General features: G+C 48.7%; 1 protein-coding gene across 1 annotated transcript; it reads right to left on the bottom strand.

Annotated features, from left to right (window-relative positions):
• Positions 1-25,260, bottom strand: NOVA2 (NOVA alternative splicing regulator 2; the record flags this gene model as incomplete). Its single annotated transcript, XM_081335117.1, has 4 exons — positions 1-1,288; positions 4,942-5,108; positions 10,368-10,511; positions 25,029-25,260. The coding sequence occupies 4 exons, from the start codon at positions 25,258-25,260 to the stop codon at positions 272-274; spliced, it is 1,560 nt and encodes a 519-aa protein (XP_081191243.1). The 3' UTR covers positions 1-271.

Below are 25,260 nucleotides of genomic sequence, written 5' to 3'. Positions count from 1 at the left end.
CATATATATATAGATAGTTGGAGAGAGAGAGAGAAATATATACACAATCAGGCCACACCGTTGGTGAAATAAACGTCCGGCAGAATATGAAGGGCTGCTTCCCCGTCAGAGGGGGCTCTGTGTGTTTGTGTGTCTGTGTGTGTGTGTATGGCAGAGAGAAGGGCGCTGGGCAGGGGCCGGTGTCATGGCGGTTACCATTTTTCATCAATAAAGGGCTGATTGAACCTATTCCTCTCCCCCCCCCCCCGCAAGCCTTCCCTTTGCCCTCCTCTTATCCCACTTTCTGTGGGTTGGTGGCCCGGACTCCTTGCTCGTACGTTACTCGCTGGCTGATGAGATATTGCGCAGCTTGAGTGGCGGCTGGCGTGCCCGTGATGGTGACTTTACGGTTCCTTGTACCTGGAATAAACTCCCCCTTTTTGGAAATCTGGATCCGGGCCCCTGTCAGCTCCTGATACTCGACCAACGTCTTCCCACCTTTGCCCAAAATGGCACCCACTAGGTTTTCTGGCACCGCGATCTCCACCATATCTTTGGCGCTTTCCACCAGCTTCTCAGTGGCTAGGAAGGAGCTGGCCACCAGCGGGGAGGCGGTCCCTAAGTAGCCGTTGGCCGCCCCGGTGGCCGCTGCTAAAGAGCCCAAGGTGAAAGCGCCAACTGCACCAGCTGGGGCCGTGGTACTCGTAGAAGCTTCATTGGCATACGAAGCTAAGAGGTTAGCGGCAGCCGCAGCAGCTGGGTTGGCTCCGGCAGCCACCGCGGCCAGGACCCCAGAAGCAGCAGCCGAATTGAGGCCAAGCCCCAAAGAATTGGTGTTGTATCCGTAACTTGCTAAGGTGTTGAGGGCTGTGCTGATGGCCAAGAGGTCGCTGCCAGAAAAACCAGGCAGGGCAGCTGGGAAGGCTCCGACGCCGGCCAAACTGGTGTGGCCCAACAAGCCCGAAGCGGTGGCAGCGGCGGCGGCCGCTGGTAGAACGTCTGTCGAGTTGGCGTAGGGCGATCCGGTCGGGTTAGAGTTGGCTACCGGGCCGGTAATGTTGGCGTAGCTGATGTTGAGGCAGCTGCTGCTCTGCGGATCCTCCTGGATCTTCTGAACGATGATGTCGACGGCCTTGTGGATCTGCTCGGGTTCACCACTGATGGTCACCACGCGTTCTTGGAGGTTGATGCCTTCAGGCTTCTGGCTCAGCTGGACCCAAGCGCCGGACTGTTCCATGATGGCTTTGACGGTGGCCCCGCCCTTGCCGATGATCAGCCCGGCAGTGCTGTTCGGGACGATCACCTTGGCCTGAATTTGGGGGACACGAGAGGAAGAGCATTGAGTTGGGATTGTGGCTTCTCTTTCCCTGTAAGTCTCCTTAGATAGGCGCCAGGATGGCGCACTGTGCTAAACTAGGCTAAAATAGGATTGTGTTGTTTCTGAGCTAGTGTGTCGTGGGAACCAGACCATCATGTTAATCACGCCAGATGAAAGTAGCAATTGAATGAATCACTTGCTCATTGACGTAAATGTATTTCCAGAAATTCTAACCACCCTGTAAAGAGGGCCAGCCTGATTCAGCCAGTCCTCGACTTACAATCACAGTTGAGCCCAAAAATATATATCGCTAAGTGAGACATTTGTTAAGTGAGATTTGCCCCCATTTTATGACCTTCCTTGCCACAGTTGTTAAGTGAATCACTGCAGTTATTAAGTTAGTAACACGGCTCTGAAATGAATCTGGCTTCCCCTTGGACTTTGCTTGTCAGACGGTCGCAAAAGGGGATCACGCCATCTGGGGACAAGGCAACCATCGTAAATATGATGGAAAATGGTCTCAAGTCCCTTTGTTCAATGCTGCTGTAACTTCCAAACTGTTGTAAGTCGAGGACAACCTGTACTGCTTTCTCAACTCCTTTGCAATCCAGTTCACCCGGGTCTTGTCAGTGGCAAGTTAAAAAGTTGTATAAAATAAATAGCAGACCATGCAGGCCCATTCATTTCCTTCCTCTCCCCCCCCCCCAGCTTTTCTTTTTAAAGAAAAAATCATCCTATATTCTTTATTTGCCAGGCAGCCTCATTGCAAAACTGCCTTCAGCACCCCGGACAGCGTCATTCTCCCTCCATTGAAAAACTCAAGAAAGGACACTTCCGGGTTGCCGCCCCCCCCCTTCTGACAATGCCCTTTAAATGGAGGGACAGGCGAAGTTTTGACACGTTTGGACTCCAGGCCTTCCATCTTAGACATGATAGAAAGTGAAATCTGTGTCTGAGCGCACACACACGCCCAAATGCACCCAGGAGAGGAAAGCCAAACTTGTTCTACTTATAGCTGGAACCTCAGGTGCCCTTTACCAACAAGGAGGGGAAAATATAAATGGTGCACGAGGCCCAAAAGCTGACTTTTGCTGTTTGGTCGTGTGCCAGGGTGGTGACTTTAGGGAGACAAGGATGCGCCCAGGGGAGGTTTTGGGGTGCCTCTGCAGAACAGCAGACCGACCACACATGGCTTTAGTCCGAAGGCATTCAGTGGATACTGGGATTAAGTGATACTCCTGGAATTCAGATATAATTAAATGTGCGGCGCCTTGAACTAGACGGCGTGTTTGTGTTTGTCTGTGCTTGGGTGTGTTGCTTTAATAAGGCCTTTGGCTCTGGAGATTGGAGTGGATGTGGGTAGCCCTTGACTTATGACCACAGTCGAACCCAACTTTTATGTTGCTAAGTGAGAAATGTGTGAAGTGGGTTTTGCCCCATTTTACGACTTTTCCCGCCACAGTTGCTAAGTGAATCACTGCAGATGTTAAACGAGTAACCCGATTGTTAAGTGACTCGGGCTTCCCCCTTGACCTAGGGTCAATCCCCACCTTCTCAGCCCAACCCACCTCACAGATTGTTGTTGTTGTGAGAAAAACATGAGAACGAAGGAGTATTAGGGATCTTTGTCACCAAATACTCCAGGATTTTAAAAAAAAAATTTAAAGGCATTTTCATAAGAATGTGAGAAGAAGGCCACAAAGTCTTCTGAGAAAGGAAAGGTATTTTTAGAAGCAAAGGATGTATTTAAGAAACACCTTCCCTCTTTCCACCTCTATCCAGGTGGGCAGATAAAGTGACTCCTGTACCACATTCCTGCCTCCTGTGCAAATGTGGCATCATCTTTGTGCCTGGCTTGTGGCCACAACCCACAACTAGCTGTCATAGCAACGGCACAATCCAGGGAAAATGCAGACCTGCGATCCAATCTTTTTGCTGTACATGAAGCTTGAATGGAGAGAGAGAGAGAGAGAAATTGAGAGAAAGAAAAAGAGAAAAAGAAAAAAAGAAAAAGGAAGAGAGACAGGAGAAAATGAAAAAGAAAGAGAGAGAGAGAGAGAGAGAGAGAGAGAGAGAGAGAGAGAGAGAGAGAGAGAGAGAGAGAAAGAAAGAGAGGGAGGGAGGGAGGGAGACAGAGAGAAGAAGGAAGGAAGGAAGGAAGGAAGGAAGGAAGGAAGGAAGGAAGGAAGGAAGGAAGGAAGGAAGGAAGATAGCTTTTCAGGCATTTTCTTCTTGTAAGGAAAAATACAGATCTTTCTCTGTGCAGCTGCCTTTTTATAAAAGCAAGAATCGGTTTGGGGCTGTTTATTTGTTTAAACAGAAGGTAGATTGTGTTTTTGCATTTTTGCTGATATATTTTATTTTTATTTGTTTATCAAACTTATCTGCCACCCATGTGGCGACTCAGGCAACTTTTTAAGGTTTGATTTGGAGAGTGGAAAGCATCAGACCCTAATATTCTGATGGGTTTTTATTCTTTTTCTCTCTTGAATTCCAATAATTTTAAGTGTTTCTATATTGATAAATGTGCTTTTATAGTCTTACTTTATTGCACCGTAAGCTACTCAGAATCACTCTCGACAGCAAGATGGGTGGCCTATAAATTTAATAGATAAAAATATGCATATCTGAAATGTAACAGGACCTGGTTTTTAATGCAGGAGAAATGGAGAATCTCTCTCAGAAGGAATACCTTGGAAATTTAGATTTGAAAATGCCTGATTGTCAGTCCACGGGTGGAACCTGTATTTAGGTTCCTTTTCAAATCTAGCAAATAATAGAAAGAGAAGTCTAGTTTGACAGCCCTCTGCAATGTTTAATCATCAATTAAAGACTAAAATAAGCGCTACGTCTCCCAGGTGATTCTCGGCTGTACCAGCAAAACGGTAAAAAATAGCGCACGGCCTGAAGACTAGGTGCACAGGAATGAAAATGAGAGGTAATAAAAAGCCTTAACATTTGGGGTGGATATTTTGAGAAACATCTGCTTAACTCTTATACTTCTAGTATTTTGCAACCCATCAATAGGTAAGGTAACAGGAGCAAAAAAAACACACAAAAAACACCCTTTCTCAAATAATAATGCTGTGGCAGAATCCGATAGCATCTAAATGTGTTGGATTACACAACTCATTGAAATTTCACTGGTCTGGGGATGATGGGAACTATGGGCACATCCAGTGTTTTTGAAACTTGGCAACTTTAAGATGCGTGGACTTCAACTCCCAGAATTCCCCAGCCAGTATGCTAATGAACTTTAAGACAGGTGGACTTCAGTTCCCAGAATTCCCCAGCCGGCATGTTTGAGAGCTGAATGCAACGAAATTTCATCTTAATGTATGCCGATTAGTGTACATTCAAAGTGACAATAAAGTTATTCTATTTCTATTTCTATCTATTTCTATTTCTATTCAACTAATGTCTGGCTGAGGAATTCTGGGAGTTGAAGTCCACACATCTAAAAGTTGCCAAGTTTAAAAAACCCTGGTCTTATCCATTTGAAGACCCTCAGATCAGAAGCCAATTAAGCAAAATGCCTTTTGCTGTAATCCTGCAGAGGCCTCCTGTTTTCTTTTCCCAAACTGTGCATTTTCCCACGAGCAATTTAAAACCCCTCCGGCATGAAACAACCCACCATTCCTCACCTGCTTGGCTCGATCGGGGTTCATGGTGGTCTGTGGCTGCAGGATATTGACCGACTCCGGTTTCACCACAGACTGGGGGATTTCCCGCACCTTCTCGGCAATGAAGTTGTGGACGGCGTTGAGGGCTTCCGCGGTGCCTTGCACGAGGCATACCCGCTCTGTGGTCCCTGCGTGGAAGAAAAATCACATTTTAAAATAGCGTTTGTCTGAAACGGAATAGGGTTTCCTGTCTGAGCAGGGGGCTGGACTAGAAGACCTCCAGGGTCCCTTCCAACTCGGTTATTCTATCCGAGTGTTCGGCAGCCTTGGAAGGGGGTCCCTTTCATCCTGGAAAGGCAACCGACAATGAACGGCTTTGGATAGTGAGTTGGGCAGTCTATAAATTTAATACAAGTGGTCCTCGCCTTACAGCGTCCACTTAGTTACAATGGCATTGGAAAAATGGCCTTAGGACCCTTTTCCACACTGACAACCCTTGTAGCATCCCCAGTGTCTCAGGATCAAAATTCAGGCGCTGGGCAACTGACTCCTATTTATGACGGTCGCAGTGTCCCGGGATCACGCGATCCCCTTTTTCAACCTTCTGGCAAGCAGACAAGGGGGGAAGCCCGGTTCAAACCACGCAATTAACTACAACTGCAGAGATTCACTTAACGAGTGGGGCAAGAAAGATCGTAAAATGGGGCAAACCGCATGACAGCTGTCTTGCTTAGCAATGGAAATCTGGGGGTCAGTCCTGGTCGTAAGTCGAGGACGACCTGTATAAAAAAATTCAGAGCCAAGAACCGAAGGCGTTTGGGAAGAGGATCTGCTTCCTTGATCCACCCTGCAGTGTTCTGGATCCCAGCATCCTGGAGGAAGAAAGATTCTCTCTCTCAGCTGCTACTCGATCCTACTCCTTGCAAATGTGGAGTCCAAGGCTTTTGGACCCCGATGCTCTGTTTTTAGGGACCCCAAATGGAGGGTCCAGCTTGCCTTCCTTCCATTTTGTGTGGGAAAAGAGGAAAGAGCCAAACACTTCAGGATTCCCTTCGCTTTGTGTGTTGACATCCACGTTCAAAATGCAAAGCCAAACAACCCCAGGCTCTTTTCGTCCAGAATTTGGGAATCTTTGCCCTTGGGATGACATGGACCCACCCATTTTGCTCCCTGGCCCCGCCCACTGCAGTTCTCTGCTTCTCCCCGTGTGGCCGCACTTTTATTGAGAGGCGAAGGTGCCCAGGTGGCCAGGCTCTGGTCAGGGGGAGCTCCGACTCTGCCTCGGCTTCAGCAAAGGAAGAGCCAGCAGGAGGAGGAGGAGGAGGAGGAGGAGGAGATATAAATGCAGCTTTGGGGCGAGAGAAGGCTGCAGCACCGAGGGTCTGTGCCCTTGTTGTGGGAAGGAGATGGAGGGAGAGGAGGAGGAGAAAGAGAAGGAGGAAGGAAGGAAGGAAGGAAGGAAGGAAGGAAGGAAGGAAGGAAGGAAGGAAGGAAGGAAGGGGAACAAAAAAGGAGAAGGAGGAAGAAAGAAAAGCAGGAGAAGGAGGAGATAGAGTATTTCTAGAAGACTGAACCCTCCAGCCAATTGCTTGCCCCCACTCAATCACACACACCCATCCCCAAGATGGGTCCCCCCCCATCCTCGGCTTCTTGCCATGGCAACCCACCGGGCGGCTCTCCCCGCCCTCCCAATCCGTGGCGGCTGGCCTCCAGGGCCCATTGCCACGGCAACCAGCACCCCTTCATCAGCAAGAGGAGGCAGCTTGGTGGGGGAGGGGAGGAGACTGTCGCCAAGGCAACCAGAGGATGAAGAAAAGAGGGGACCACCTTGCCCATGTGGCCTTGGACGGGGGGGGGGGAGCACACTGGGGGGACGGTATGAAAAGACGCATTTGGGGGAAAGACCAAGAGCGCTCCCCCCCCCATCATCATATTGGAACCCCCAGCATCCTAACTCAGGGAGAAGGCATTCCTGGCTGACGGGAAGCTGCCGTGGTGGGTGTGTTCCTGAGCATGTGCAGAATGTGCTCCTCTGCACCTCTGAAATTAAGGAAGAGACACCTCTGGCCCTAGAGGTAGGGCTCGCAGGCGCGTAGAAACACCCCCATTAAACAGGTCATTTTAAGGCTTGTGGACTTCAACTCCCAGAATTCCCCAGCCAGCCATTAATTCCAGGTTGCTTCTCTCCTTGCTTAGTTCTCATCTGTTGCTTCTTGTCCTGCCTTCAGGTGCTTTGGAAAATAAACTGACCCCCTCCTCTTTGGGGCAGCCCCCCCAGATCCTGGAACGCTGCTATCACGTCCCCCCCGCCGTCCTTCTTTTTCTCTAGACTGGCCAGACCCAAATCCTGCAAGGCTTCTTCGTCGGCTTCAGGCCTCGCCACCCCTGAAGTGCCGCCTCTCAGCCTGTGTCCGGCCCTTCACCTTATCGCCAGGCGCATTTCCTGCTATTCAATCCGCTTCCCCCGCCGGCCGGTCTGGTCCAGCCCTGCCCAGCGGGCCCTTCCTGTTTCCTTTCCGTTCTCTTCCCCCCCCCCGCCCCAAAACTCTATGGCTGCAAAACATCCCATGCAAAACGTCTGCAGAAGATCCCAAACAAAATTCACACTTCCAGGGGTGTAAATTGGGGTGCAGGATGATTGTAGCACCCCTAATTTTGATCCAGAGGAGACCCCCCTCTTTTTTTTCTTTTTTTTTCCCCGGCTGCCTCTCCCAGTCCCCAAATCAGGAGTCTGAATTTTAAAAACACAGAGGCAATTCTCAATCCAAGCCTCCATCCTCGGCAACGGAAGCTGGAAAAATCTGGGCTGAGTTTTTTTTTAATCTCTGCTTGCAAAAGTTAAGATTCCTTTTCTAATTCCAGCAATTCTAGCTGGAAGAATTCTAGCTCTCTCCACTCCACCACCCCCATGACCTTGGACCTCTTCCTTTGAAAATAGAGTAGAGTAGAGTAGAGTAGAGTAGAGTAGAGTAGAGTAGAGTAGAATAGAATAGAATAGAATAGAATAGAATAGAATAGAATAGAATAGAATAGAATAGAATAGAATAGAATAGAATAGAATAGAATAGAATTACAAATCAGAATAGAATAGAATTACAAATTAGAATAGAATAGAATTACAAATTAGAATAGAATAGAATTACAAATCAGAATAGAATAGTATTACAAATCAGAATAGAATAGAATAGAATAGAATTACAAATTAGAATAGAATAGAATTACAAATCAGAATAGAATAGAATAGAATAGAATTACAAATCAGAATAGAATAGAATTACAAATTAGAATAGAATAGAATAGAATTACAAATTAGAATAGAATAGAATTACAATTCAGAATAGAATAGAATAGAATAAAATAGAATTACAATTCAGAATAGAATAGAACAGAACAGAATAGAATAGAACAAAGCTGGAAGGGACCTTGGAGGTCTTCAGCCCCTTGCTCAAGCAGAAGACCCCGTATCATTTCTGAGAAATGGTTATGTAATCTCTTCTTAAAAAGCTCCAGTGATGGAGCGCCCACGATTTCTGGAGGCCAGCTGCTCCACTGGTTAATTGTCCTCACTGTGTGGAAGTTTCTCCTTAATTCCAGCTTGCTTCTCTCTTTGGTCAGTTTCCAACCATTGTTTCTCGTCCTGCCCTCTGGTGCTTTGGAGAATAACATGACCCCCCTCTTCTTTGTGGCAGCCCCTCAAATACTGGAAGGCTGCTATCATGTCACCCCTATTTCTTCTTTTCTCTAGACTGGCCAAACCCAAATCTCGCTTTGTGTCCTTTTCCCTGCCCAGGCCTGCCACCCTCGCCAGCCCTCCTTCCTCTGACTGGCACCAGAAGCTGTCCTTCCACGTTCAGAGAAAGCCCAGCCGGTAGCAGGAGCTGCAAACCGTGTCGGATTTTTCAGCCGGATTGCCTGGGGCCTAGGAAGGGAGCGGCCCTCCCCGGGTTTAATCCCCCACCCAACGGCAGGGTGAAATTTTTTTGCAAATGCAGGCAGCTTTTTTTTTTTTTTTGCAAATGCCCCCAAAACGCCAGGCGCCGTCAAGGGCACCCAGTTCTGCCTCTTCACACTACGTTTTCCACTCCTGCCAAATCCTGTCGAACAGAGAGGGTTCCTTCCCCTTTGGAGGAAAAGGAGAGGGGAGGGGAGGGAAAGGGGGGGAGGGCTCCCTCCCGGAAGCTGCCAGCAAATAGGGCACCTGCTCCCCATCGCCATGGCAACACCATCCAGGCTGATTTCTTCCTCTCTCGCTGTCTCTTTCATCCGCCCAAGCATCCTTTTTTAAAATATATATATATATATATTATTTGCAGCAGGAGGATTTCCTGGCTAGCCACTTCAAACCAGCTGTGGAGGGTTTGAGAAGGCAAAGCAGCTTAGCCGGGCTGCCCCACCCCAAGGGTTGTCTGTCCTTCAGTCCCAGCTGGGATTAAAGAGACCCAAAAAGAGGGCAAGGGGAGGGATGCCCGTGCTCATCCGGTCCCCTCTGTAGCCTGGACTTGCTCTTCCCTGTTTCCCACCCTGTCCCACCCCGTGCCCAGGGTTGCCCTCTGCAGATCCTTCGGTCGGCTGAGCCTTCTCTGAATATAGAAGGATAGGATTGTGAATGCTCCAACACTGGAGGTTTTTATGAAGAGATTTGTCTGAAATGGGATAGGGTCTCTTGCCTGAGCAAGGGGGTTGGACTAGACAACCTCCAAGGTCCCTTCCAACTCTGTTGTTCTATTCTATTCTATTCTATTCTATTCTATTCTATTCTATTCTATTCTATTCTATTCTATTCTATTCTATTCTATTCTATTCTATTCTATTCTATTCTAATTTGTACTTCCATTCCATTGTATTCTATAGGATTTGGCACCATTCAGATGGTGGAAGACCTGAGCAAGGAAATGGAGACAAAGCCAGATGCAAAGGAAGAGGTCCAAGGTCATGAGACGGGGAATGGAGAGAGCTAGATCAGGTTTTCCCTGCTGAGAAACCCTGGGGGCTTTGGAACTACAATTCCCATCACACCCCTTCAAGACAAGACTCCACAGCCTCAGCACAGCTCAAGCAGAAGCACAGCAAGTCTTTTCCTCAAGGTTTCTCAAACTTGGTAACTTGAAGACCTGTGGACTTCAGCTCCCAGAATTCCCCATCAAGCTAAGACAATTAGCAGATGAACTCCACGCTGGCTGGGGAATTCTGGGAAATGAAGTCCACCCATCTTCAAATTCCGTAGCATGCTGGCTGGGGAATTGCTCAATTGTAGTCGTACACCAAGGATTACCTTGTGTTCCGTTTTGGAGTTAATACTTGCCCAGAAATGTACAATGCACCCCCACAATATTTAGAGAAAGGGGGAGGGGGAAAAAAGAAGCAATATCGCAGAAGCCAACCAAAACGTGCTGCTTTACGCCACTCGCCTGTGCTTGGCGGGGAGAAAGGCGGATGGCTCCACTCACCTGGATAGAAGTCCTTGGATTTGGAGAGCTTAATGGTGGCCCCGGTTTCTTTCTGCAGCTGGACGATGGTTTGACCCCCTTTGCCGATGATGGATCCGGCGGCATAGCTGGGGATCAGGACCTTAAGGAAGTACTCGCCCTCTTCTGCGGGAAAGGAAAGAGAGGCAAAAATCTCGCGAGGCATCGCAGGCATTCTCGATCCAGCGAAAGCCGCCACTTTCTCTGGCTGCGATGAATCTAGGAAACAACTCCAGGGAGTCCTCGAATTACGACCACTTGCTAGTGACCGTCCCAAGTTACAACAGCACTGGAAAAAGGGACTTACAACCCTTTGGCTTCCCATTACGACCGTCGCGGCCTCCCCACGGTCGTGTGATCAAAATTCAGGCGCTTGGCAACTGTTTCACGTTTATGACGGTTGCCGCGTTCCGGGATCACGGGATCCCTTTTTCTGACTTTCTAACTACCAAAGTCAACGGGGGAAGCCAGATTCGCTCAACAACCGTGTGACTCGCTCCACTAACCACAGGGATTCACTTCAGAGCCGTGGCAAGCAAGGTTGTAAAACAGGATAAAACTCGCCTAACAACTATCTTGGGGTGGCGGGGGAAATTTTGAGCTCAATCGCGGTCGTAATTTGAGGATCATCTGTAACTGGGCTTGAGCCTTGAGGCCCATCAAGGAACGGTGTCACTTTGTGTAGCTTTCAGACAAGAACTGCAAAGGGCAGGAAGGCCCAGCTGGGATCCGGACTTTTAATTTATTCTTATGTATTTATTAGGCTAAAGGTGCGCCTGGGCAGCTTACAAACATTACAAGCCTTTAAAGATGAAAATAATAAATAGCAACAACAATAATAATAATAATTTATAATTAAAAGATGGGGAGGAAGGAAGCAAGATACAGACAAGTGGGATCTTTTCCTAACCCTATCCCCTTTCCCCATAACTGTAGCCCCACCATCGAATTAAGGGCTACCTACAAACAAATTATTCTGCAGAAAGCCAAGTCATATCCTCTGGAGACCGGCCCATCCCAAAACTCTCTTAATTCTCCAACTCAGCACTGTATCTGAAACAACAATCAACAACTGAACAGCCATTGACACCCTAATGAACAACTAAAAGCCACACACAATCCGGCCACCACCGCATAAATGCAGGTAATCCTGGATTTACGGCCCACAATTCAGCCCAAAATCTCGGTTGCTAAGTGAGACTGTTACTAGGACTTGTCCGGTGGATCACCACAGTTATTAAGGTTACAAACAGGGATCACGTGACTCTTAGATTCTGCGAGTGTCATAAGTATGACTGAGCCACTTGCCGAGTGTCTGAAATTTGGTCATGTGACGCTGCAACAGTTGTACAACGGGTAGAACAATCAGAATTCTATTCTATTCTATTCTATTCTCTATTTTATTCCATTCTATAAACCCTATAAATGGCAAATGCTGGAGCACGGGTTGGACTAGAAGACCTCCAAGGTCCCTTCCAACTCTGTTCTTCTATTATTCTGTTGCTCTGTTATTCAGTTATTCAGTTATTCAGTATTCTGTATTCCATTGTGCAACCTTGAGGACTAGGAGCTTGACTTTGCTTCCGAGTTGAATGAAACTCTTTTTATTCCTCACCCGCTTTGACTCCACCCTCACTTTCAAACTCCTCCTCAGAACAGTCTTCCCTAACGTCAGTGGCAACTGTGGTTTTCTTAAGGCTTGTGTGAATTGGGCTGTTTAATTCATCCTCGCATTACAATCCAAAGCTGTGACTGCAGCTATTTCCAGCACCAAGGAAAAGCCAATCCTGAAACTGCAGGCTTGAAGCAAAGTGGCCTTGCCGTAATTTAATAATCAGTAGCATAATCTAGTTTGCTCTGTCTGCTCAAAATGAGCGTTCCGTTATGAAAGAGAAAGAGAGAGAGAGAGAGAGGGAGAGAGAGAGAGAGAATTACGATTTTGTCCCAGAGACTCAAGCCCACTGAGCTGTGTCAAGCGTGCTAACTTCCCAGCCTCCGTGGCTGTGCTTAAAATATTAATTTCTGCCCTGGCTCCTTTAGCCGAAGCGTTTTCAGATATTTGGATATAATTGGAGGAGCACTGCTGCCACTTTACCTACTCTTTTGATCGCATAATGACTCAGTTTAGAGATAGAAGAATCGGCTCCCAGGACGCAAAAACACTTGCCTTCTCCAATACAGGCAGCCCTCGACTTACAGCGTTCGTTTAGTGACTGTGTGATGTTACAGCGGCACTGGCAAAAGGGACTAAGGGCCGTTTTTCACACCTAGGACCGTTGCGGCCACCTGCGATCAAAATCCAGACGCTTGGCCACTGACTCCTATTTATGACGGTTGCCGAAGTGTCCCGGGATCACGTGATCCCCTTTTGCGACCTTCTGACAAACAAAGTCCACGGGGGGAGCCGGACTCACTTAACCACCGAGTTGCTCCCTTAAGGACCGCAGCGATCCACAGAACAGCTGTGGCGAGAAAGACTGCAGCTGTGGACGGGAGCCACAAGGCTGCCTCTCGCAGGATTCCTGTCGAGTGCCTTGGCGTCCATCTTGGGCTTCAAGGCAACTCTGGAGTCCGAGCGAAAGGACTTCCCGCCTTCCATCCTGCTTACAATCCCCTCTCCACACACACACACACACCACACACACACCCCTCGATTGCAACCACCACCACCACAACAGATTAAATCTGGTTTGGCGTTTCTCCGGGAAAGCATATGGCGAGCGGCGCAAGAGCAGAGGGAGAAAGTCTGCTCTTATCCGGCCTTCCAAATCCATCCCTTCCCTTTCGCTCAGGAGCGTCTATTTTTAACCTGACCTGAACGGACACAGAGCTGGTTACCCCAGAAGGAGGCTGACCTACTTCGGCTGCCGTCTCACCTAGGCCCGGGAAGACGTGATGGAGAAGCTGGTGAGAAAAACATGTGATCTGGTCTCAGCGCTGCTCCTCCGATTGCAAAAATCTCTCTCCCCCCACCCACCCCCAATTGCTCAATTAAACTCTCCGATTGTGAGGGCAGGTCTCTCGTTCACACATGCACACAAAGATGCCTTCTCTTCCAGTGCTTTAAAAAGAAAAAAAAACCAACCAAAATCCCGCAGCACAACTTTGCCCTGTTTCCCTTGGTGACCTACAGAAAGGAAGGCTAAGGTTCCCCATGGAGACCGTCGCGGCTGTTCGGGATAGATGAAAACCAGCGATGGGGAAATCATTGGATGGAGAACCCTCTAGAACAGGGGTGGGCAACCTTGGCTCTTTTACGACTCGCGGACTTCAACTCCCAGAATTCCTGAGCCAGCCACGCTGAGGAGAAAGGGAGAGATTTCCAAGCTGAGCTATGCTGGCTCAGGAATTCTGGGAGTTGAAGTCCACGAGTCGTAAAAGAGCCAAGGTTGCCTACCCCTGCTCTAGAATCTAAACCCACCCTAGGAAGTGGGGGATTTTAAACTCCTGTTCAGGCACAAGAGTAAATTTCAAATCAGAGTAGAGCTGGAAGGGACCTTGGAGGTCTTCTAGTCCAACCCCCTGCTCAAGCAGGAAAAAAGCCAAGACCATTTCAGACAGTCCAGGTTTCTTCTCTCCTTGATTAGTTTCCATCCAGCGTTTCTCGTCCTGCCCTTCAGGTGCTTTGGAGAATAAGTTAAGCCCCTCTTCTTTGTGGCAGCCCCTCAGATATTGGAAGACTGCTATCCTGTCCCCCCCCCGTCCTCCTTTTCTCTAGATTTATCCAGACCCAAATCCTGCAACCGTTGTTCGTGTGCTTTCGTCTCCAGTCTCCTTCGATCATCTTAGCTGCTCTTCTCTGCACAAAGTCTCAACATCTTTTTTGTAATGTGGTGAGCAAAACTGGATGCCGTAGTCCAGGTGTGGCTGTACTAAAGCTTTCGAAAGGTGGTGCTAATTCTTTATAAAAATAAACTTGGCCTAACCCTAATCCATCTTTCCAGGTTTGCAAAACAAACCGGATCGTAAGCTGGATCCCCGGAATAGAGTGAAATACACATACAGAGCCAGCAACACCGAGACAAGGGACAAGTTTCAAATCACCCAGACTTTCAAACATTCCAAATGTGTGGCTGGGAGGCCTTTAGCCGATGGAGTTAAAGCGATTTGCACAAACAGAGATTAGAAGTTAGATGCACCCTGGGGATCTGTCTGACTAGAGATGGATTGCAGGCAAAGTAAAGCAATTTTTTCTTTCTTTTGCAGCCATACAGAATTTATTGGAATGCTTGCAACTCAGGGCTCCTGCCTTAAATAGCTGTGCGGAAAGTCAATGCACTTGCCGACAAAGTAATGGATCCATCAAGTCCACTCCTTGCAGTGTCAGCCAGCCTGAAGCTCTTGCTACGCTCCAAAACTTCAGGGCAGGGGAAATCCTCAAAATTCTCAGAATGAAAGGAGAGCATAGCTCCAAAACTTCAGGGCAGGGGAAATCCTCAAAATTCTCAGAATGAAAGGAGAGCATCTAGAGCTGGGCTATCCAACCTTGGCAACTTCAAGACTTGCGGACCTCAGCTCTCAGAATTCTGGGGAATTTTACCCCGAAGTTTCCCCAGCATTCTGGGAGTTGAAGTCTTCAAGTCTTCAAGTTGCTAAGGTTGGATACCCCTGCTCTAGCTGCTCTCCTTTCACTCTGGATTTTGAGGATTTTGGCCTAAAAATACCTTTCCTTTTTCAGAAGACTTTGTGACCTTCTTCCCACGTCTTTAACAATTTTTTTTTAAATTCTACCTTTATTATTTTTGGAAATAGCTCAAGGCAGCAAACATACCTAATACTCCTTCGTTGTCATGTTTTTCTCACAACAACAACTCTGTGAGGTGGTTTGGGCTGAAAGGATGGGATTGACTCTAAGTCACCCAGCTAGCTTTCATGATAAAGGAGGGACTAGAACTCACCACCTCCTGATGATTGGCCCACAGTCACCCAACCAGCTATCATGCTTAAAGTGGGACTTGAACTCGCCACCTGCTGGTGATTGACCCAGAGGCATTCTGAGAGTTGAAGTCCACCAGTCTTAAAAGTTGCCAAGCTTGGACACTCCTTGATTAGGCATAACTCACTAACACAGAAAAGTCATCACAGTTTCTGACTATCTTCTTTGTGTGTTTTGGGGCCTGGGAGCTGAGAATAACAGACGTTCTGTTTACTTCCTGGAAAATAACTTGGTTTCTTTAAAAGATGCTTTCTGTTGCCCTTGGTTACTTTAAGGAATCTGGTCCTTTCTCCTTCAGATGTTTGTTTTTGAAGCTGGGCCCTTGTGGCCACACACATGGGTCTTCCTACAAAAGACAGGGCTGGTGGAGTATTCTCCCCTGATACTTGCAAGCAGGCACCGTTGAAAAGGGATAACCCTAAACCCTAAAAATGAATGTTTGCTTTCAGCTGATGCTGCTTCTAGAGACAGACGAAGAAGGGTGGTGTGGTATATATATATACATATATATGTTGTCAGTTCAGCTAACCACGTTTAGTATATAAAAGATTGGGTTTAATCCAGTGTTTCTCAACCTTTGCAACTTTAAGATGTCCTTAAGATTCCTCAGCCAGCATGCACAGACTTTGACTCCCAGAATTCTCCAGCTAGCCAGCCTGCAAGGGCTGCAAGTCCCAGAATTCCCTAGTCAGCATGCACCACATTCAATTTCTAGAATTGCCCAGGCAGCATGCATGAATTTCAAGGCCCAGAATCCCCTAGCCAGCTCGCTTAATAATGTCTACTTGATGTTTCTCTTTTTTCCCTTCTTCCACTGCGTCGCATCGAGGCGTACCGACGCTTGGCACCAAGAAATGCGCCCATCTCAGCTTCCCTCTGCTTGACCGTAGCCTTCAAAGGGGTCGCTGTGACGTCCCTCCAGATGACGCGTTTAAACCATTTGTAGAAACTTGGCTCAACTACAATGTGTTCCAATTTAAAAACAAGCCATCTTTAAAGGCTCTTCCTGAGGGAGGCCGGGAGAAACTCAACGGACGTCTATTCTTGGACGTCTTTGAGGGTTCCCGTGAGTGTTTCTCTAAGCAGAGGGATCTTCAGTCCAAATCCACTTAAAGGAATTCCCTCTCAGGTGGATTAAAGCAGCTAAGTCATTAGAACTGTACCGGAGCCCAAGCTGATCAGCCAAGAGAAAGCAGCTTTTCCTCGTTTCTACCTTCCGACTCGGAGAAAAGTCGGGATGAATTTTCAGGCCTCTTTCTCTGAAAACTTGAAAAGTTTGGTCTAGTGCAGGGGTAGGCAACCTCGGCTCTTTTATGACTCATGGACTTCAACTCGCAGAATTCCTGAGTCAGCTGCCTCAGGAATTCTGGGAGTTGAAGTCCATGAGTCATAAAAGAGCCGAGGTTGCCTACCCCTGGTCTAGTGGTTAAGACACCAGGCTAGAAAGGAAAAGACCGTGAGTTCAAATCCTGCCTTAGGCATAAAAGCCAGCTGAGTGACTTCGGGCCAATGACCAGGCGACTGTGAGTTCTACTCCTGCTTTAGGCATGAAAGCCAACTGGGTGACTTTGGGTCAATCACCAGGAGACGGTGAGTTCTAGTCCCACATTAGGCATGAAAGCCGGCCAGGTGACTTTGGGCCAGTTCCTCCCTCTCAGCCCAACCCACCTCAACGGGTTGTTGTTTTGGGGCAAACAGAGGAAGCTGGATATAAACAGATAATAAAAATAAAGGCCCCCTTCACTCTTTGCACCCTGCCAGGCTTCTCCCCGGCTTGTAAACACTGCGTTGAAGCAGAAAACCATCTTCTGTCCAACTAATTCCATTTCGAGGCCTCCTCAATATAGCGAGTATCCGACATCCTTGCATCTGCCGAAAGTCCCTCTCCCTTTAATTAGAAGTGGGGAGAAAGTCTGGACCCCAACCCCAAATCAATCTGAGAGGCTGACCTTGAGCTCTAAAAATAATTCCCCTCTCTTCATGCCCCCAGCTTTGAGTTCTGCCGGCTGTCTTTCAGCTGCTTCTGTTTTAGCTTCTAGTTTCTTTTTAGTTCTGTCTGTTGATCACCTTCTGCTTCTAAATCAGAGGTAATTCCAACCTTGAGAACTTTTATGACTTGTGGACTTCAACTCCCAGAATTCCCCAGACAGCCACGGCTGTCTGGGGAATTCTGGGAGTTGAAGTCCATCCATCTTAACGTTACCAAGGTTGACCACTCCTGATTTGGAGTCAGAAACCAAAAGCCGGGTGATCCACTAAAAGCTGAGTGGCTTAGGTTTTTGGCTCTGATGTCCAAGCTTGGCAACTTGAAGGCTTGTGGACTTCAACTCCCAGAATTCCCCAGCCAGCCACAGCTGGCTGGGGAATTCTGGGAATTGAAGTCCATCCACCTTTCACGTTGCCAAAGTTGGAAAAAAAAAAGCTGCTTTAGGAGATGAGCAAACTAAACTGCAGCTTCCAGCAATCCTGTGCTCAGTTTAAGCCAGCATCCCCGTCAAATCGGCTTAAGGTGCCTGATTAAATCCCCGGCCACCATCGCCGCCAGGACCGCCACGCTCTCTCGATTGTCATCCCAGCATCCTCCAGGGGCACCCTGCATGCCTGCAGCCAGTCCCTGCCTGGACCATCAAGGAGCACGGGAGGCTAAAGACGAGGGCCGCTCTGCAAAACCAGCAAGCCGGGGTAAGACAAGATCCATCCAAATTTACAGCTAGTCCTCTATTTACAGCCGTTTGCTTAGTGACCGTTCAAAGTTACAACGGCACTGAAAAAAGGGACTTATGACCCTTCTGCACACTTAGGACAGTGGCAGCATCCCCACCGTCACGAGATTTACATACGGATGCTGGACCACTGACTCACATTTGCGACAGTTGCAGTGTCCCCGGGTTCATGTGATCCCCTTTTGCGACCTTCTGGCAAGCAAGACCAGACACACTTAACAACCAGGTTAGCTAATCAAACAACTGCAGAAATTCCCTTAACTGTGGCGAGGAAAGTCATAAAATGGGGCACAACTCACTTAACGTATTTCTCACTTAGCAACCGAAACGTGGTGCTCAATTGTGGTCATAAGCCAAGGACTGCCTATACCCATGTTTTCCCCAAAATAAGACCAGGTCTTATTGTCATTTTTGCTCAGTGTTAGGTTAACTCCCCCTCCCTTCTAACACTGACGATGCTACCTAGTATGGGTCATGAAACGTCTGCGAGAAAACCATCAAGTTCAGAGAGCATCAAGGACCCTACAGATCTCCTCCTGCTTCTCCTCCTCCTCCTCCTCTTCCTCCTCCTTCTCTTCTTCTTCCTCCTCCTCCTCCTCTTCCCTGCTAGCACTGATGATGTTACCTAGTATGGGTCATGAAACATCTGCAAGAAAACAACCCAGCTCAGAGAGCATCAAGGACCCCTCACGTTAAGGGACCTGTTTGGAGATAAAGCCATTTCCTTGCTACCTTCAAGGTGGCCCTCTTCTGTAAAAGGCGAGGAGGTGGTGTGTCCATTGGAGAGGGCACAATCCGTGTCATTCACATGATATTGTTGCAAATGGGTGTCCACAGGGAACGGTCCCAGGTGTCATCTTGACTTGTTTGAAATGCCCTGCAGACACTGCTGGGGTGTTGTGATGGGCACACGGCATCCTGTCTTGGGGAATCCTTGGGCTGAAGAGCCTCAGAGTCTCTCTGTCTTTGACCCCTCCCCAAGATCTGAAGTGGGGACTCCAGGTAGTCCTCGACTTACAACCACGACGGAGCCCAATATTTACATCGCTAAGTGAGAAATTTGTTAGGTGCCCCGTTTTATGACTTTTCTGGCCACACTTGTTAAGTGTATGGCTGCAGTTGTGGATCACTAAGTGAGAGAATTGTTAATTGAGTTTTGTCCCATTTTACAGCTTTGCTTTCCACCCTTGTTAAGTGAATCTATGCCAGGGGTCTTCAAACTTGGCCCTTTTATGACTTGTGGACTTCAACTCCCAGAATTCCTCAGCCAGCTTTGCTGGCTGAGGAATTCTGGGAGTTGAAGTCCACAAGTCATAAAAGGGCCAAGTTTGAAGACCCCTGATCTATGCAGTTGTTAAGTTAATGACACGGTTGTAAAGCGAATCTGGCTTTCCTCACTGACTTGGCTGGTCAAAAGGATGCAAAAAGAAACACGTGACCCCCGGGGAGGTTGCAACCATCATAAATATGAGTCAGTTGCCAAGCATCCGAATTTTGAGCATGTGACCGAGGGGACGCTGCAGTGGTCGTAAGTGTGAAAAAGAGTCGTAAGTCACTTTTTTCAGTGCTGTTGTAATTTTGAACGGTCACTAAGATGAATGGATATAAATTGAAGATACCAGTAGGGGGAGAGCATCAGGAAACCCCACCACTGGGAGATCAAATTCCTCTCTGAAATTGGCTTCCAAATTACTGCCAGGAAAACCACAAGGTTGTGTCCCTGAAACTCACTGCTCACAAGAAACCAGGGTTAAAAACACTTGACACCAACCTCAAAACTGACCTGCCGAGGGAGAGCCAAGGAATTTTACGAGTTCAAGGCGGTGTGTGAAATCTATATATTTGAGATTGATAGGCAGGTTAGCCGTACTTTCCCCCTTCGTTTCGTTCTTTGAGAATCGTGGCCAAAGCAAATCGGTAGCAATCCCAAATCGGATACCTTGAGATTTCTGAAAACGGCCTCTTTGTTGGTATTTCATCTATTCCGAACCTTTTAAGCCAGTGATTCTTAAATGTGGTCACTTAAAGATAGCTGGCTGGGGAATTCTGGGAGTTGAAGTCCACACGTCTTAAAAAATGGCCAGGTTTGTGAAACACTATAAGACCCTGATAACGTTCTAAGTCCATTTAAATGTCCCCGTTGCGATGGGTCATGGGTTCATAAAAACCACTTTTCACCGATTTTGGATAATTAACCCAGGTTTGGAAAGCGCTGCTCTGTGGACTTCAATTCCCAGAAGTCTTCAACAAGCAAGGCCGCTGCTAAGAATTCTGGGATTTAAAGTGGCATTGTCCTGTCCCATTAAGGTTTTTTGAGCATTTCAATTCTGATACTAACTAATCCATCATGTCTACAGATGCAGGTATACTACTCCAACTAAGCTAGCCGATCGCTTGGTCATTTAGCACTTCCGAACAGGGGTCTTCGAACTTGGCGTCTTTTAAGGTGTGTGGACTTCAACAAACTGGGTTAGTTTTAACCAACATTGGTGGTGGTGGGGATTGTGTGCACGTGAGTAGCGTTGAATCCAGTGCAGATCCGGCCCGTTTTGATTATTTTACATTGCGGACCCAGAAAACAGTTTGCTGCACGCAAGGCTTCCGCTTCTTGGTGCAAACCGCTAATTGCTTCTTTGATTGGGCTTTGGGGGGGTTGAAGGCATCTTGCCTCGAAAGCCAACAATGATCACAGCGACAACCAGACCGGGCCACGGCTGGAAGAGTTGTTTCCTCTCCCAAACTTTGAAAGGTGGTTGATTCCTCAGCTCCTTACTCTCTGCTCCCAGGTCCTTGTGAAAACCGCTCCCCTGTGTTGCCCAGATCTGTACATTCTCTGCGTATTAATTCAGTCCCACGCACCCTCTAAAAGGTGAAGGACCTGCTGGTGGCTGTTGGTGGTGATGGTGGCTATAAGGGACCTCTTCTCTTCCGGCCTTGGACCTCCCCTGTGGCTCTCCTCTCCCCTCGTAAGCAAGCTTTGCCTGGGCAGTTGTCGCCTCTGCAGCCATTTTGAGAGATGCAGCAGCCTCCTGTTGCACCAGCCAAGAACGCTTGGCTTCTTGGAGGACCATCAAAGATCTGAGCTGTCCACCAGCGTGAAGGAGAAACCCCCAAGGCAAGGTCAGGCTGGGATGTCAGGAAGCCTCTGCAAACTCCACCGTCCCACCTCGTCTCGCAAGGCTGCCGAGGAGCTTCCTAGCTAAAAATACCCACCCAAATCCATCTTCCAGAGTTCCTCAACCGGATCTTCTGCCTAGCCCTAGGCTTCGCCCTCCCTTCCCCAGCCCACAGCAGCCCCTGTAACCGCAAACTCCTAGACCCCCGAGATCTGGTTTGCCGGGCTCCTTTGCCGACGGCTCCAGCTCTTCCTTTGAGTCAGCCCAGCTGGCGATGATGCCACGCCATCTCTGCCCGGCTCCAGCAAGGCCTGGCTGCTCATTGTCGGAGGGACCGCCTGGTCCCAATGATGCTTTTTCCCAGAGACTCCATGAAACCGGCGCTGGGATTAGCGGCCAGCCACGCCAAGCTGGAATTAATCCGATCATTTGCATCCCTTCCTGTTTCGCCCTTCCGACATGCTCCAGCGACCTTCCCTTTAAAAAAGCCAGACCCCTAACTTGATCCAGGCTAAAAAACATCCCACCCGGTTCACTCCCTCGGGGTTCGGGGAGGCACAAATGCACACATGCACAGATGCTCCTTGAAGACAACCCCCCCCCCATGCTGACTGACCTCCGGGCTGGGCCATGAGGCCTGTCTGGCCTTCCCCCGTGCGCATTTCCACCACCACCGTCCGTTGTCCACACGCTAGGTACTACGAACACATCTCGGTGTGTTCCCTCCCTCCCTGTGGTGCCGTGCAATTCACTCCCTTCTTCTTCCCTGAAACCCATCCCGGAATCCACCCAACGTCACCCAGGCTGACACCCCCCCCAACCCCAATAAAAGCAAAATTGAGGCAGGGCCAGCCGGGTGCTTTTAACCACCAGGGTCAGTCTGAGGTCTAGGAAGATTCTCGGTCATCCAGGTCATCCTTGTATCAAAAGTGTTGTGTGGGGGGTGGGGTGGGGTTGGTTTTAATTTTGAAAGGCAACCGGACTGATTTTTTTTATTTTTTATTTTTATTGTTTTGGAGGAAGAAGAAAACGTTTCGCTTCCTATCCTGGAAGCTGATGAAGCTGCAGCCGATGAAGCTTCCAGGATAGGAAGCGAAATGTTTCCTTCTTCCTCAAAAAATAAAAAGAAAAAGAAAAGAAAAGAAAAATCAACCCAGTTGCCTTTCAAAATAATAAACCACTTTTGATACACCCCGGTCTGCTTTCCGCAGGCGGACTCAGCTTCATGATCTCTGAGGCAGGCTGCTTGGGACGGCCACCCAACCGGGAATCCTCCTCTCTGGCCTGTTTTTATTCCTCAAGTCAATCAGCCAATCAGAACAGAGCTGGAAGGGGCCTTAGAGGCCTTCTAGTCCAACCCCCTGCTCAAGCAGGAGACCCTATATCATTTCAGACAAATGGCTGACCCCGTCTCCTCTTAAAAAACCCTGGTGATGGAGAAGCCACAACCTCTGGAGCTAAGTGGTGTTCCACGGGTTAATTGTTCTAAAAGTCAGGAAATTCCTCTTTAATTCAGCCATTTGTCTGAATGGTATAGGGTTTCCTGCCTTAGCAGGGGGTTGGACTAGATGACCTCCAAGGTCCCTTCCAACTTATCATTATTATTATTATTATTATTATTATTATTATTATTATTATTATTATTATTATTATTATTATTATTATTATTATTATTATTATTATTATTAATTCCAGGTTGCTGCTTCTCTCCATCCATTATTTCTTGTCCTGCCCTCAGGTGCTTTGGAGACTAGTTTGACGCCCTCTTTTTAGTGGCGACCCCTCAAATACTGGAATCTTGCTATCACGTTCTCCCCCCCCACACTCCTTCTTTTCTCTAGACTAGCCCAACCCAAATCCTGCCACCGTCCTTCCTACCTTTTAATGTCCAGGCCTGAATAGCCAAGTCCCCCTTGGCTATTCAGGCCTCCTCTCCTAGCCTCATTTATTTCAGATCTCTCTGCTCCGAACATCCTCATCAAGGCGGGAGGACTTTTTCCTCCAAGGAACCCACGGCTGTTTCTCAGCCATATTTATTGCTTTCCACCCTAACGCTGCAGCTCTCCCGATCAGCATCGCCAAATATTAATTGCCTGGTGAGGCGGGGTGGGGTGGGGGGTGTCAGCGTCGACTCCCTGCCTGCCTGGGCAGCCACGCGTTTCGCCTTTTGCTGGGTGCCGCTACAGCCCGATCATCATTCGAAGCAATAAAACAAACCCAGATGCAATCACGATGTAATCACCATCATGATAAGAAGGAGTCTATTCTGAGCACGGGGGAGGAAGACACACACACACACACAAGCATTTGAAACCTCGCAGAATTGAAGTTGCCCTTCACAGACACTAGCTCTGCCGGTCAGGGGAGGGGAGGAAAGGAAGGAAGGGAGGGAGGGAGGGAGGAAGAAAGAAAGAAAGGAATGGGAAGGAGGCAGGAAGGAGGGAGGGAAGAAGGAAGGCAGGGGAGGAGGAGGAGGAGGAGGAGGAGGAGGAAGAGTGTGTAGAAAATAGACATAAACCGACTGCTAATTCTCCTGTTTGGGAGAAGGAGGAGGAGGGGGGAAGGAAGGAAGGAAGGAAGGAAGGAAGGAAGGAAGGAAGGAAGGAAGGAAGGAAGGAAGGAAGGGATTACTAAAATATTCCTATTTTTTTAGACAGCCCGATGATTAAAATCCACATCTCAAAGCCAATCCTTTTCAAAGCGGGGTTCCCCCCCCCCATTCACAAAAGCAGCAAATAAACCCAGCACATCCCAAAAGATTCTTAGCTGGCACCGTCCCTCCTTCCTTGTCCAGAAATCCCTGGATCACCCGGTCCCTTTCGCATCCTTGTTTTTGTTCCCATTTTCACATCCTTTCCCTCTCCATTTCCTCCCCACTGTTGCTGCAGAGGCGGGGGCGGGGGGGGCGGCGAGAGAAAGAAGGGGGGCTGACAGGTTTTCCACAGTCCCTCTGGGTGCAAAAAAAAAATTTTTTTAAATAAAATAATTTAATTTTTCCACTCCCTTCCTTTCCTAAGCAGACAACCCGACTCCATTTTGACACCGCCAGCTGTGACAGGGCTGAGGTGAACCCAGGGCTGGAAAAATGAGGGGAAAAGAAGGGTGTGTGTGTGTGTGTTTGTGTGGGTCCTCTTTTGTGTGCGTCCACACCTCCACACCCCTTTCCAGGCAGGAAAGGCGGAAAGTGGGAGCCCAGACGCTTTCCCGGAGAAAGGCTGGGGAAGGAAGGGAAGGGCCCGATTCACCCAAGCCCCAAAGAGGGGAAAATCCTCTTTTGATCCAAGTAAGATCCTGGAAGCTGCAAATTGTGGGCGGGGGTGGGGTGGGGGGCTGTGAAGGAGGGGGGGAATCATATATTGGAGGCTGGGAGAAGAAATCGCCCCCCCAAAAAAAGGGGGGAGAAACGAAAAAAGGAAGGAAATGAAGGGGTGGGGGGAGAGGAGACAAATTGGGTTGCGGGGAGGAAAAATAGACCTAAGGGGCTTCTGATGCCCTGACAGAGAAAGAGACCCATCCTGCTAGCCTATTTGCCACCCCCTCTTCTTTAAAGAGATTTTGGGGATGATTCAGATGGGGGGGGGAAAGAAGACTCTTTTGCAGCAAAGTCTTGGGGGGGGTCTTTGAAGGAGCCAGGGGTCCCTGTCGGAATTCCCAGACAAGACACCCCCCCCCCCGTCCCCATATCCCAGCCCAGGGAAGGCGGTTCACCTTGCAGGTTGGGAAGCCGGCTCGAAACGGGGAAGGGTCTTTCCCGTTGATTTCCTACATCTTTAGATTAAGCCCCCCCCTCCCTCGCTTCACCGCAAGCCTCGACCCCGGTCTGCGCCCCCCCCCCCGCAGCCCGCTGGGCGACCTCCGCCGGCCTCACCTCCCGTGTTGCTCCGCTTGGTGCTGCTGGCTTCGGTGGGGGTCTCCAAGGGCCTCTTCCTGGAGTCGGGGGGATCCGAATCCATGGAGGGCTGCGGGGCGGCTGGGGGGGGCTGCTGAGGCTGGGGCCCCCCTGGCGGCTGCGGCAGCGGCTGGGACGGCGTCGACGGCGGCGGCTGCGGGGGGGCCGAAGGAAAGAGCCCGTTCTGATGGACCGATCCACCTGCCAGCAT

This window comes from Vipera berus, assembly GCF_964194415.1.
Source record: "Vipera berus genome assembly, chromosome: 9".
Lineage (NCBI taxonomy): Eukaryota > Metazoa > Chordata > Lepidosauria > Squamata > Viperidae > Vipera > Vipera berus.
Note: the sequence above shows the minus strand (reverse complement) of the source record. Positions and strands in the feature narration are given on the sequence as shown.